General features: G+C 44.6%; 1 protein-coding gene across 25 annotated transcripts in view; it reads right to left on the bottom strand.

Annotated features, from left to right (window-relative positions):
• The window catches only part of PPP2R2B (protein phosphatase 2 regulatory subunit Bbeta), a 705,283-nt gene that overhangs the window by 302,946 nt on the left and 387,780 nt on the right, over positions 1-14,557 (bottom strand). For 15 of the 25 annotated variants that reach the window (XM_055557439.1, XM_055557489.1, XM_055557467.1 and 12 more), the window contains one exon: positions 10,245-10,438. The exons of the other annotated variants lie outside the window; for them this stretch is intronic. In XM_055557439.1, coding sequence (XP_055413414.1) covers positions 10,245-10,438 — 194 coding nt within the window. The remainder of the gene's footprint in view (positions 1-10,244; positions 10,439-14,557) is intronic. 25 annotated transcript variants of the gene reach the window in all.

Below are 14,557 nucleotides of genomic sequence, written 5' to 3' on the forward strand. Positions count from 1 at the left end.
TGCTTCTCATTCTGTCTCCACTCTTGGCTGCACCACAGCCTTCTTGCCAGGAGGATGGTCTGACCCATCAGTGCATACATTTTAAGCCTACGTCTGTGTCTCCCAGGCTCACCCCCAAGCACAATGTCATAACACATAAAACAGAGCCAGGTGATCACAAATACAGGCATAGGGCACCACGGAAACTTAGAGCCAGAAAAATCCACGGATAGCTCGCCTTCCCTCCCCCATCTTCAACCTCATTTTAGTAGATTAGGAAATGGAAGCCAAGAGAATAAAAGTAACTAATTATGGTGGCAGGACTGAGAATAACATGCAGGTCTCCTCATGGGCATTCCAAACTACTGCCTAACAATAAAGACTGCATTGCCTTATCTTTCCTCTGTTCATTTTCAAATTCTTGATAAAAATTAGACCATTTGTATCGGTAGTCATTCAAAGGAGAATTTCTTTAGAATAATGAATAATTTTTTCCTGTATCAATATCATGCCTTTTTTTCAAAACATGTGTGTCCATGTACTACATTGACAGACCTGGAGGTGACTTCTGTTCTGCCACCCACTCTTGGGTGACCTTGGACAAGTAATCTCACTTTGTTTCAACTTTTCACTTAAACGGGTATAAGGACAGTATCAACAAGAAAGATACTTTACATCTCAAGTTTATTTGTGGCACAAAGCAGGTCCTCCATGACTGCTAGTCATCAACATTATCTTATCTGAACACTCAAATTCACAGTGGTTTCAGAATACACATACTATCCACATATACATACTGCTGCTGCTAAGTCTCTTCAGTCGTGTCTGACTCTGTGCGACCCCATAGACGGCAGCCCACCAGGCTCCCCCGTCCCTGGGATTCTCCAGGCAAGAACACTGGAGTGGGTTGCCATGTCCTTCCCCAATGCATGAAAGTGAAAAGTGAAAGTGAAGTCGCTCAGTCGTGTCCAACTCTTAGCGACCCCATGGACTGCAGCCTACCAGGCTCCTCCGTCCATGGGATTTTCCAGGCAAGAGTACTGGAGTGGGGTGTCATTGCCTTCTCCAGGAATGCCAGATATTTCTTATATTAAGAAGTTCAAGTTCATGAGGTTAAATGATTTATCCAAGGTCACTTAGAGAATAAATGAAGGACCAGAGATTCCTTCTTGCTATTTTGCTAAGAAATGAGAACCAATATCTTGGCTTTGAAAGATGATAAAATCAGGAAGGAGAACGTCCACAAGAACATATATATACACACACACATATATATGAATAATCTCTAGCATCTTCTGTAAAAAAAAACCTGGAAGCAATTTTCCATCTGGCCACAAGGGAACTACTAAATAAACTATGGTATAGTCATACCATGGTGCACTAGGCAGCCATTAAAAAGAGCAAGGCAGATGTAGGTGTCCTGACATAGAAAGGTCTTTCAGATACATCCCTGAATGGGAAAAAAACAAAGCATAAATAAAACAAACAGTATGCATTCAGTTACATGAAAAAACAGTCTTTCCCTCAATGTGTATCTGCACCTGGATATTTAAATGTATGAACATGTATATGAAGTTGGCTATGAGGAAGCTCAGGACAAGGAAGTGGGTGGGTGCAGGGATGGATGGTGATTCACGCTTTGTTTTTATCTACTTCCATAATGCTTGAATCTTTTCAAGTAAGAAGGCATTTCTGCATTATTTGCTTTATGAATAAAGACATCAAGGCAGAGAGGAATGAACAACAACAGTACAGCTGTAGTGAACCAATGGTCCTCCTAACTTGGGTGTCCTTGGCCCCAATTTGACTTCTGCAAAGTTACATGAGCAAATGTTGTTCTCCTCAAGTTTCTTGTTCAGCTCTTCTCCTCTTTGGTAAAATACTTCCTGGTGATATTTTGTACTTAGGGGTCCAGGTTTTTCCTTTCAGACAACCTGGGAGCACTGAGCATTTTGCGGCAATATCCCCCATTAGAACCGTTTACAGCTTTTCCATACTCAGCACCCTTGTGCATCTGTTGAGGGTCACAGAGCTGAGTCCCCAGCATTAGGCAGAGGAGGTGACCTGCCATTCTGTGACTACTTCAGGTTCATGACTTAATGGATTCTCAGCACTGAAATCAGCTATGCATGATGGAGGAAAGGCTGTCAGTAACCCAGTGTCAAGTACACCCAGAACACATGGCTTCATAGGTATGATACTCTTCGGCACACTCCTTCTGGCAGACTTCATCTTTCTCATGTTAAAATCCTGCCTGCAGAGGCCCCTCCAGACCTTGGGACTCCATGCATCTTCTCGCCTCTTCATTTCTTCACATTTGCTGGAATCAATCAGGCTTCTCTTCTCTACAGCATAGAAATGACAGTCTGACTTACCCCTCTACATGCCCATCCTTTTCCATTACCCACAACGATCCTTTCTCCAAAGAAACCATTAATACTAATTAGTTGTCCATGGATTTCACACATTCACATCCTATCATCACCACTCCCCCCTCTTTCCATAGTGAACTTGGAACATAAGAATTCAAGGGTTCCTGGCTTATTTACGACAAAACTCCTAGTGGTCTTGTAAAAAGAATCTGTGCTTCCAGTGGGATGGTTATGTCAGGATTGGTTTGTCAGGTCAGAGCTGATTTTTAGCTTTATTCCAGAGTTCTACTGGAAAGGCAACAGAAGGAAATTGGATGGTAGAAATGAAGTCTGGTGAAGCAAATTCATCTTTTTAATGGGAGATGGGTAGAGAACCACTGGAGTGTTACTCTGGCCAACACGAGTCCTTTGACACCCCACACTTCACTTCAATGCAAAAGGACATCAGCCATCATACAGCTGGCTCTGGTCCACTCCTTTCACTCCAGGCAACTACATGAGTTGCTATCAGCTCTGGAGAAGAGATGCCTGGATGGTTCAGTGGAAACTTCACTGTGAGTGTCCCAGGTGGAGGGACATGGAGAGGGCTATAAAAAGCCAGGTAAATTTCATAATTTGATTGCTCAATTTCATATTTTCTTTCTTTTCTTATTATACACATGTGTGAGTGTGCTCAGTTGTGTCCAACTCTTTGCGATGCCGAAGACTACAGCCCGCCGGGCTCCTCAGTCCATGGGATCTTCCAGGCAAGAATACTGGCTGCTGCTGCTGCTGCTAAGTCACTTCAGTCGTGTCCAACTCTGTGGGACCCCAGAAATGGCAGCCTACCAGGCTCCTCTGTCCCTGGGATTCTCCAGGCAAGAACACTGGAGTGGGTTGCCATTTCCTTCTCCAATGCATGAGAATGAAAAGTGAAAGTGAAGTCGCTCAGTCGTGTCCGACTCTTTGAGACCCCACAGACTACAGGCCACCAGGCTCCTCCGTCCATGGGATTTTATAGGGAAGAGTACTGGAGTGGGGTGCCATTTCCTTCTCCAGGGGATCTTCTTGACCCAGGGTTGAACCCACATCTCCTGCCTGCACTGGCAGGGTGACTCTTTATCACTGTGTCACCTGGGAAGCCCTTATTATAAATAGAGGAAAATAAACTTACAGGAGTAAGTTAGCTAAGGATTCTGGCATCAGCTAGGGGAATTCAGCTCCCTCCCTGTGGGAAAAATAGGAAGGCCCAGACACATGCACTGCCTTACTGGGAAGAGATTGACCAGGTGAACTGAGTAGCACTGAATGGCCACCATGGGGGTGTATGCAGAGTGTTGAACACAGCCAGCATTTTCCCCCTAAATTCCAGACAAGGGACAGCAGGGATGGGCAAAGAACTCTTGCCTAGATCCAGGAAATCACTGATTCCAATCTGGTTCTGCCACTTACAAGTATGCGATCTTATACCTAAGTTTCTTTGCTTCTCCAAACCTTGCCATTTCTTATCCTGAAAAATGCATCTAATGCAAGCATTCTCTCCGAGTTGCTGAAGGTGATGAAGTGAGTAAACACATGAGAAACATCTACGAAAATGACTGGAATACAGACAGAACTGAAGAAACCTTCATTCTCTTCCCTTGCCTAAGCATCTAAACTGGACCCTTAGTTTCTTCATAAATGCAAATGCTAGAATTTAGGAGTGTCAGTCTACAGCTGTGCTCTTTTCATTGAGCATTACCCGTATTTTGACAGGACTGGCCTAATATTATTCACCCCAGGTTTATTGGTACGTTTCTGACCAGCCCTCATAAAGGGCTTGGGATAGCCCCTGGAGACCTGAATGCTAATAATGAATACTCGCTAGTGATTTTCAATGCACTCTGGTTATTTTGTTTGTAGCGGAACATTTCCTATCCCCGGAAAGGTCATTTATAATACTGTAAGGCAGCTTCTTCCCACCTTCCATTTCAGATTTTTCTGAGAATAGCAGAGAACTCAAACATTCATCCATATGCATTGGAAATACTATTCTGATCTTGCATTTGCATAAAAATACCAAAGCAACTTAAGGAACTATTAATACAAGGCAGCTCTCCATCATGACACCACCTCTTTTTACTTTTCTGATGCCTTTTCATTAGCTTCTTATGAAAAGTCATTTTCATGTTTCTTCCTAGTTTTATTCATTATAGCTTCCCTCTTTTCTTGAGGGTGCGTGGGATGGATGAGGAGAGAGGAGGAAGCAGGGGTCTTTACTTTCTTACTTTGATTCTTGTGCCCCTAAAAAGCTGTAACATTTCACAGATCACACAGAGCTCACGTTTGGAGACCCTCTGAACTCAACTCACCCAAGACTGGTCTCTTCTTATTCTATCACATTTCTGAGAAATGGCCATACAGGGTTGTTTGAATGATTTAAGTGTGTGGTTAATTACGCTTATACCAAGATACTCTTTTCTGTTATAATTTCTTTATATGGAGCCAAGATCAGTTTCTTGGGCATGTTATTTTTTAGCCCTGATGATAAAGTAACTAGTTTCCTTGAAATTTTTCACCCATAGGGCTCAATATGCCCTGGAGGGCTCTTCTCCTAGGTATCTCAACTGTTCACATACTTTTAAGTGCCTTTAATATACCCACGACACCCTAAATTATGTATCTAGTCCAGATCTTTCTTCTGAGCTTCAGAACCAGATATTCAAAGCTTACTTGATAGTCTCAATATGAGGCTAGATGACTCACACACCTCATCAATTTCCAAAGTCTTTTTTCCAGTCTCAGTGAACAGCCCCATCATGCATCTATCCTCATGGCAAGTCTTCCTTGACACCACCTCCATCATTTCTCCATCTCCACTTAGTCTATCACGCCAAGTCAGCCTGATCCATTCTTCTACAGTGTATCTCAAATCTACGGAATTCTCTCCATTGCTACTCGTGCTACCGTCCTGCAGAACAGCTATGGCCTCCTAATTATCTCCCCACTTTCACTCCTCTTCACTTCCTAGCAAGCCCTCTGGCCCCACCCTGCACAGCAGCAAGCCTGAGCTTTGAAAAAACTAACCTGATCATATTTCCCCCCTGATCAAAATCCTTTAATGGTTTTCGATCCATCTTTGGATAAGGTCCAAACTCCTTATGGTCAACAAGGTTCAACGTGACCTAATCCCTAAATACCTCTCCAGTTTCTTTTCTGTAACATTATGAACATTTTTGCACAGATAGCAAAGTTGAAAAAAAAATTACAGTGGATATCCACTGACTGACCACCTGGATTCTACCATTAACATTTTATATTTGTTCTATCATCTGCTTGTCTATTTATCCATTCCTCTCCCCTAATATTAATCTTTGTTGGTTTGATCCATTCCAAAGTAAACTACAGGCTTCAGTCTCATTTTCAGCCCTCTTCCTCTTGTTCCCTACACTCAGTCCTCAGCATCTTCTCATTCTTTGAGTCTGTCAGACTGTTTTATATCTCTGCACTTGGGACCTACTGTCCCTTTTACCTGAAATGTCTTCAGCTCCTGTTCATTCCTGACTTATCCCTTGGTTTCAGCTTAAACTTTGTCTGAGCCAGTCCCTGAGCCTCAATCTAAATTATATTTACTTTTCTCCTTTACAAATCATCTCAAGGCTTTTCCTGTGCTTTTCTTGTGCATTTCCTGAATATCACTTATCACAATTGGAAGCTAGATAACCCTTTGGAAAATTGTTTAATGTCTACCTCTTCCACCAGATTTCAAGCTCCATGAGAACAGACACAACATACTGGAGTATGCAGGATCACTTCTGCAGAAAGTCAATTAATAGTTGTTGAAGGAATTAAAGTCAGAAAGCATCAACAGTTACATAATAACAATGATATCATATTAATATAATAACTATACATAGACTAAGTGCATTTGCTCTTCTTTTAAAAATATGTACAAGAAGTATGGGTTTTTAAAGGTCTCTAAGGGCTGCTGTCTATGGGGTCGCACAGAGTCGTACACAACTGAAGTGACTTAGCAGCAGCAAGGGAAGACAGAACTTGCTGCCAGAATATAACCAGCAAGTTATTTCTGTAACATAGTATGGAAAAACCCGAATGAACTTTTCAGCCAACCCAATACATTAAGGCAAATTGCTAAGAGGCTATCCACGGCTAGTGGATAAGCCAAGAGACTGTGGTGGGTTTTAGGGACATCTCACCTATTTCTACTTCCCTCAAGATCACTCCAAATCAACAACAATGCAAGGAAAAACATTGTGCTTGCAATACAAATGCAATTTAAGTTAAAATAACAACAGCTATAATTACTGAGGGCATCTATCAAGGTCTGGCTTTGTATTAGGCACTGTCTTGAGTGCTTTTCCTGCATTGAAAGTGAAAGTGAAAGTCTCTAAGTTGCGCACGACTCTTTGCGACCCCATGGACTATAATTTTTTTTCCCCTGTGGCTTAGGTTCTGCTGTTATTCCCATTTTATGGCTAAGGAAATTGAGAAAAGAATAGTTAAACAACAAATTATCTGACTTCCCCTTCTAACCAGATTGCCATTCCTGTGAACTCCTCCTATGTAGAATATTTATTCTGCCCCATGAGAATAGAAGTATTAATCTAGAAAACTCTGATTGCGCTATTGGAGAGGGAGTTTTAGTTGGTTCTAACAAGTCAAAAAGATAAAAGCCAACCCTACTGATGCTTTTCCTCATGTATAACCCTATATGGACATTTTCAAATGATCCCTGCAAAGAATTTTCCCTCAGAAGGGAACACTATTTACATACAGAGATAAACCACTGTGATCTTCCTCATAACAGGAGCTAATAGTTAAAGAAAAATGAAGCTGTGCAGAATTTTCTAATAGATGAGCACATCAGACAGTCTAGAGTCGGAAGACAAATTTTATCCTGACTGTGTGACCTTGACTAATTAGTGTCATCTCTGGGCCTCAGTCGCTCAGTTTTCTTATTAAAAATGGAAATCACAAGATCCACTTAACCAGGTGTGGACATATTGAAATGCTACTTACAATAAGCTCAGTACTTACAATGCTTGGAAAAGAGAGATGCTCAAAGATAGCAACTTTTAAAAAGGGAGAAAAAGGAAAAGGGAGGTGAAGGTGGTAACTTCATACTCAGAACAAAAGAAAAGTTTTAAGAAATGTTTTAAATAAATGCACATCATGCATTCTTTTCCCACAGAGAGCGCGAGAGAAAGACACAGAAAAGCTTGGGAAAAGTGTCCTTTAGTATTTGCATTGCTCTTAGCTGGATGAACTTGCCTGCAGCTACCACTTATAATGCAAATTGAGCTTGGAGTCCTTCACACTAACTACACAGCAGAAACCTTTCAGCTTTAAATAGAATACTGCAGTGTGGAATGATCTGAGCAAAGGGAAGAAAAATTCAGACATAAATGCAAAGGAAATTTTGCAGGAAAAAAGAAAGCTGACATATCTGGGCAAGACAGGAAAATGCAGAAATATCAAAGAAAACAAAAGGAAAAGCAAAGTCTGTAGAAGGACCTAGAAACTAATTCCCCAGAAGGTGGGTTTCAGTTAAAAAAGGGGAAGAGAACTTTGGGGCAAGTCCCAAACGCAGAGGATTTTAACAAGGATTTTGATCTGGTGGTGTTCCTTCAAGGTGTACTAGCACTTTTGAGGTATTCATCAGAAGAGGAAGGATTCTCTTCTAATGAATAAAATGCAATTGGGAATTGCACTTGAAAAGACAACTTACATTGTCTAAGAACCATTTTTTTTTCTTTCCAGACTTTCACTGCTGCTGCTGCTGCTAAGTTGCGTCAGTTGTGTCCAACTCTGTGCGACCCTATAGACAGAGCCCATCAGGCTCCCATCAGGCTCCCCTGTCCCTGGGATCCTCCAGGCAAGAACTTATACCAGGCTCAGGTTTAAAAAAAAAACCATGAAAATGTACTGTGGTTTATTTAGTTTTGAATGTAGTGGCACGGGGGTTGGGGTGGGGAGAGTGATCCAAGGAGGTTGATTTGGGAAGATTTTAGAAAATTCTTTGCTATAAACTCTACCTCATTTTAGAATATATGAACCCAGATATTTTATCTGCAATCAGAGTCTACCAAAATGGCATCAAAGAGGAACAAAGATTAGGTCTATCTAAGGCCCTGAAAGCAATGAAGAATGCCATGTTTAACTCATTTCTTCATTTTACAGATGATACTCCTACACACATGACCTCAATTTTCCCATCTTCCTAGCTCAGTAAGTTTCCTTTGCTTGCACTTGGAGGCATAAGGCAATACAGAAGAAAACATGAAGGCAACCCTCTGTCTTTGTTGTCTCAAACAAACAAAAAAAAAAGTGTGCCCCCAAAGACAATGGACCCAAAACCAACTTCTCTTTGGATGCTATGCTCAGACCCAGAGCTGATCATATGCTACCTGGTGAATCAGTGACAAAGCACTAAGACCGGGGAAGAACATCTAACAATCATGTTGTCACCAGGCAAGTAAAAAGACTCAGTAAGCATGGTGCTTGATATAGGGCAGGGACAAGCTGAACATCTTAAAAGCTACCTCTAAGCTCCTGAAGGCCAGAGCTCATACAGCTCTGCTTGATTTGTCTAGAACCATGGACATATTAGGCGTGATGCTCTCCAATGATGATGATGAATAAAGCATATGTTTTCAAAAGCGCTGAACATTCTATCTGAAACTTTCAGGGATGTTTATAGAAGATGCCACCTTTACCCCTAAATTGTGTGTCTTTTTCTTTTCAGAACTTGAACTCTTTACCACCCCCATCCACATTTCTTTAGTAGTCTTGATGTGATTAAATGTGACAGAAATTTTAGCATCCAGGAATAGTAGGAATCCTCTGAAATGAACATGCCTTGCTACATGTTCCTAAAACCCTTTCACACACATTTTTTCACGTGGGTATTACAATGTGACGATGCAACACTGTACAGGAGTGCTTAAGGATAAAGGCTGACAGGTAGAAAATGAAAGCAAAAATGCAAAAGTTTTGGTATTTGGAAATGCCCCCACTCTCTATTCCCACACAAAAGGCAAATGAGATTCCACCTGCTGACTTTCCTTTCCTGCCTGTACCTCACTCAGGCTAATGTCAGAACAAGCTGGGGGAAACGGTGAGAGAGAGAGAAAGGGAGAGAGAGAGGGAGAGAGAGAGAGAGACACGACAATTTCACCTCTTGGCAAAGCTCAGCTTACTGAACCCTCTTGCTTTCTGCTGGCTGTTGATTCAGCAGAAACTACTGCTGCAGAATTCATAATGGTGATTTTTAAAGGCCCCACTGATCGCATTGCTCGCCCCACGTGTCAGACTCATTCACTCGCCGCCCCAACACTGTTTCCCGAGCCACCTTTTTATATCTTGCTAATACACTTCCAAGGGGAGAGAGGGTCGCCCTTTATGAACGGGCCTTTTGGGCTTTTGATTGTCTAAGCAGGTAACCCGGCCGGGGAGATTAACGGGCAGGAAATGAAACCATGCCCTCCCTAGCAGCCACTGAGAGACACATCATTCCGCTCAGGGAGAGGAGGACCCACGGTCCTCTTGGCCCTCTTCTTTCTTACCTATCCCCCACTCCACCGACCCCTGCATATATATTCAGAGAGGGGTCATCTGCTTTTGGGAGCGGGAGTCATTTTTCCAGCCAGGAGCCCCACCCTGAAAAACCTCATCCCCGAGGGCCATTTTAACTCCCGTGGGCGCCGGGTCCACCTGCTGCTGAACATCCAGCTCGCCTCGCCGAGCCCGGATGGATGTGGGGCGCCCGGGCAGCTGCCCCTGCGGGCCGAGCCCCCGCCCCAGCCCCGGGGCCCGGAGGAGTCTGCGCCGCTACGCGCCCTGCCGCCCGTGGAGCTCAGCGATCCGCAACTTGCGCCCGGCCCCAGCGGCGGAATGCGGTGGGGCTGGCGTTACCTTCGGTCGCATAGCTGTGGTCGCGCAGGAAACTGTTGTTGATTTTGCGGGTATCAATGTCCTCCTCCATTGACAGCAGGCTTACTTGCGTGGGAACCAGAAGCCGGCAGACAAGTATCCATGTTCCCTCCCCGCAGCCAGTCTCACAGGAGAGGGGGGCAGGGGAGCCAGTGGGACTGCACCATGGTCCGAGCCTGAGGAGGAGACGGGGGAGGCGGAGAGAGAAAAAAAATAAAAACCCGGCAATGGAGCTGTCACCTCCTCCGCCCGGGATCTCCGAGGCTGCGGCGGCTCCTCCCGCGGTGCGCTCACTCCAGCTCCAATTCCCAGCGAGGATGCTGCGCCTGCCTCCGCCGCCTCCGCCTCTGGGGTGCCAAGATGCGCTGTGCCCCGAGGGGTCTGGTCCCGCCCGCCGCCCCGGGAGGCGCTCACAAGCGGGGCTGGGGAGATGCCCAACAGGTTCCCCTCATTGGCAGCCACTCCGAAATGCAAAAAAGATCCCTCCTCCCCCCTGAGAGAGCGGGCAGCCGCGACAAAATGGTGCCTTTCTGGACCCGAGCTGCAGTGGCGAGATGGCAGGGGCAGGGTTCAGGCTGGCCCGGCCCGGAGGAGGGTGCTGGTCCCACGGGAGGGCTGCTCCGGCTGGCGGGGGCTCGGCAGCCGGCGGGGAGCTGGGCAGGGCGCTCGGCGGCCGGCGCCAGCGCACTCACCCTCACACCCACACGCGCGCACTAGCAGCTGCTGCTGCTGCTGCTGCTGCTGCTGCTGCAGGAGGCTGGAGGCGGCTGGTGCATTAAAGGCGAGGCTCCTCCCAACCGCGTCAGCAGCCCCAGGACTCTTTCCCCAGCAGCGGTGGTAGCCGAGGCAGAGGCTGCGGCTGCTCTCTGCTGCAGTGGGGCGCACGCAGCCGCCAACCCGCACCTGGGCAGCCAGCATCCAGCTCCGCAGGTTGACGTGAAAAGCCTAAACGCGCTCTTCCGACCTCCCTCCCCGCCTAGCGCCACGCAGCTCAGGGCGGCGTTTACTCCAGCACCCAGAGTCCCCTAGCTCACCGCCTTTCTTCAGACACCTGTGTTCCAGGATAGCAAAGATAAGGTTCCCTTGAGCAAACAGGAAGTCTACATCTCGGCCTCTTTTGCTCACCCTTCTATCAAGCATACGGTCTCTGGATGAAGGTCAAGGGTGAGGCCTGGGGTTCGAAGCCTCACCCAGAGAGCAGAGAATGCTCAGAGCCTAGCTTAAGCCCTTCTCTGCGTTAGGAATAAATGGGGAATCAGAGGCCAGAACTTTTCTGCGGATCACACCTGACTTCTCCCTTTCAAAGAGAGTAAAAAATAACTTTTAACTGGGGGTGTCTAAGTCTATACTAGCAGAGGGAGGAAGAGGGTCGAATTATGAATCTAGTCAACATGCTCTGAAAAAGTCCATATTCCCTAACCCTTTGCACTCAGTTTTGGTCAAACTGCTCCAGCCCCTCGGGTGGGTTTTGCTTGCTAAGACACAGCATTGCAGGAACCGGAACCGCTGAATTTGCTCTCCCAGTGAAAGGTACCTTGGAGCCCTGTGCCCCCAGAGTGCCACTGTTTCCCAGGAGGAATTTCAAAAATCCAATGAATACCAAAAAGTGGCCTGTCTTCCTACTTCACCTAGGAAGAAAATACAGAAGTCTGCCCCGCCCCCAATTTTTCCTGAATTGCCAAATCGCAGATTTCATATTTGAAAGAAAATGAGATCATTACTCTTATGAAACAACAATCATTTCTGAAGCAACCCAAATCACTAGAAAGTCAATTTGGACAAGAAATGTCCCTGATTTCCTCTTGTAGAAGGTATTTATTTCAGTGAGCGTCACTGCAGGGGAGAGACATCAGCGAATGTTTTGCTCAGTTAAGCTCCACAAGTTTAGCTGGATGAGCCCAGAGGGATCTGAGTTAATTATATACATACAATGCTTCGGCTAACACAATTTAGAAAGTATTTGAAGTTAAAAAAAAAAAAATGGGAAAACAAGTCCTTAACTGAGGTTGGGAATTGCCATTAGACTTCCATGAAGAAAACATTCTTCTGGCAGGTAGAAAATGGCAAGGTCCTCATCTCCCGAAACCAACTGCTTATCTCTGGGAGAAAATAGAAGAAATATTCTTTGATATATAATATTCAGCTTACAAAAGATTCCATTTAATTCTCATCTGGTGATTAAGTCTTCCCTACTTCTTTGACTGTGTGTGCCAAATTCACATATGAAATTCCAGGAAGAGATGAAGACTGATGTACAAATTGATGTAATCCACTTCAGTGCCAGTTGCCATGGCTGCTTCTTTCATGCTATGAGTTGTATCCATCACCAAGACTCCAGTGGTCAGCTCATCTGTAGTTATTCAGTCCAGCTTCTCTTGCAGATTGGCATAAGGGGGTAGGGGGAGGGGGAAGAGGGGAAAAGCTAAATTCATCTTAAATTGGTGAGAGAACATCTTGCTTTGAGTCGAAATGACCTTTAGTTGCCACTAGAGACCTTGGAGTAGTATTTGAGATGAAAAGTGAAAGTGTTAGTTGCTCAGTTGTGTCCGACTCTTTGTGACCACATGGACTGTAGCCTGCCAGGCTCCTTAGTTCATAGAATTCTTCAGGCAAGAATACTGGAGTGGGTAGCCATTCCCTTCTCCAGGGGATCTTCATGACCCAAAGGATTGAACCCAGGTCTCCCACACTGCAGGCAACTTATTTACTATCTGAGTCACCAGGGAAGCTATTCTTTCCCATATCTTCCCAGGAGGTGGGCTATATTGGAACAGAGTTACAAGATCAATCAGGAAGGCCCAGGTTTGTTAGCCAGGCTGTGCCTGAGAAATTTTCCACTGTAACCAATGGCAGAAGTGTCCCTGCCAGAGATCAAACCTCTGGGTTTACTAAATTTTTCCTTTCCTGTTTTCTGCAAAATTCCTTCTTGCATTTATTTTATTCAACAATATAGACAAGTTTTTTCCTAAGACATAAGTTGTGGAGAGGCAAATTAGATGGCTATCCATTAAGTAGATTAAGAAGACTCCAAGATTTCTATTTTGTGAACCATTCTTTTCTACTATGGACAGTGGGGAACTAGCCCCTCCAACCAAAACCAAGAAAAATACATCTGTTGGCTTTGTTCTTTAACACAACAACGTGCAATAAAGGAGGTCAGGGAGTGAAGGAAGCCCTGTGCAAGCCAGTGGTTGTAAGAGAACTACACAGACCATTTCTCAGAAGACTCACTGACCTTCTTTCTGTTCCTCCAACATGTCAAGTTCTTTCTAAAACCTTCTGGCATTTGCCCATGCCATTCATTTCCTATTCCCCTTCCTTGTGTTCCTGGCATTCTTCAGCACTGAAGCTGACCTGTCCCTACTTTACTGAGGCATTCCCTGTCCTCCCCATAGTCCCTTCCTTTGGAATTGTTTGTCTGTACATCTTTTTTTTTTCTTCTTGTTCATGGAACATTTGCATTTTGTAATAGTTGTTTACTTATAATTGTCAACCATTCCACTATATCTCTGCTATTAAGTGTCTAGCACTTCAGTTCAGTTCAGTCACTCAGTAGTGTCTGACTCTTTGCGACCCCATGAACCACAGCATGTCAGGCCTCCCTGTCCATCACCAACTCCCAGAGTCTACCCAAACCCATGTCCATCGAGTCGGTGATGCCATCCAACCATCTCATCCTCTGTCGTCCCCTTCTCCTCCTGCCCTCAATCTTTCCCAGCATCAAAGTCTTTTCAAATGAGTCAGTTCTTTGCATCAGGTGGCCAAAGTATTGGAGTTTCAGCTTCAGCATCAGTCCTTCCAATGAACACCCAGGACTGATCTCCTTTAGGATGGACTGGTTGGATCTCCTTGCAGTCCAAGGGACTCTCAAGAGTCTTCTCCAACACCACAGTTCAAAAGCATCAATTCTTTGGTGCTCAGTTTTCTTTAGCACTTAGTAGATGCTCAACTATATTTACTGAATGGAGATAGTGAAAGTGAAGTCGCTCAGTCGTGTCCGACTCTTTGCGACCCCATGGACTGTAGTCTACCAGGCTCCTCCGTCCATGGGATTTTCCAGGCAAAAATACTGGAGTGGGTGGCCATTTCTAATGAATGAGTAAATTACTGAATTTGTTCAGTGATATTTAGGTTTTAAAGCTCTACTTTTTAAAATTCTTGGCCAACAATAAAATGTGTTGTGAGTAAATTTATAGATTGTAATGCCTATTCCTACTGGAAACAATTGTCCTACCCATTCCTGTATGCATATGCACTGAAAATGCTTACTGAGCACTTAATATATGAAAGAATTT

This window comes from Bubalus kerabau, chromosome 1 (genome assembly GCF_029407905.1).
Source record: "Bubalus kerabau isolate K-KA32 ecotype Philippines breed swamp buffalo chromosome 1, PCC_UOA_SB_1v2, whole genome shotgun sequence".
Lineage (NCBI taxonomy): Eukaryota > Metazoa > Chordata > Mammalia > Artiodactyla > Bovidae > Bubalus > Bubalus kerabau.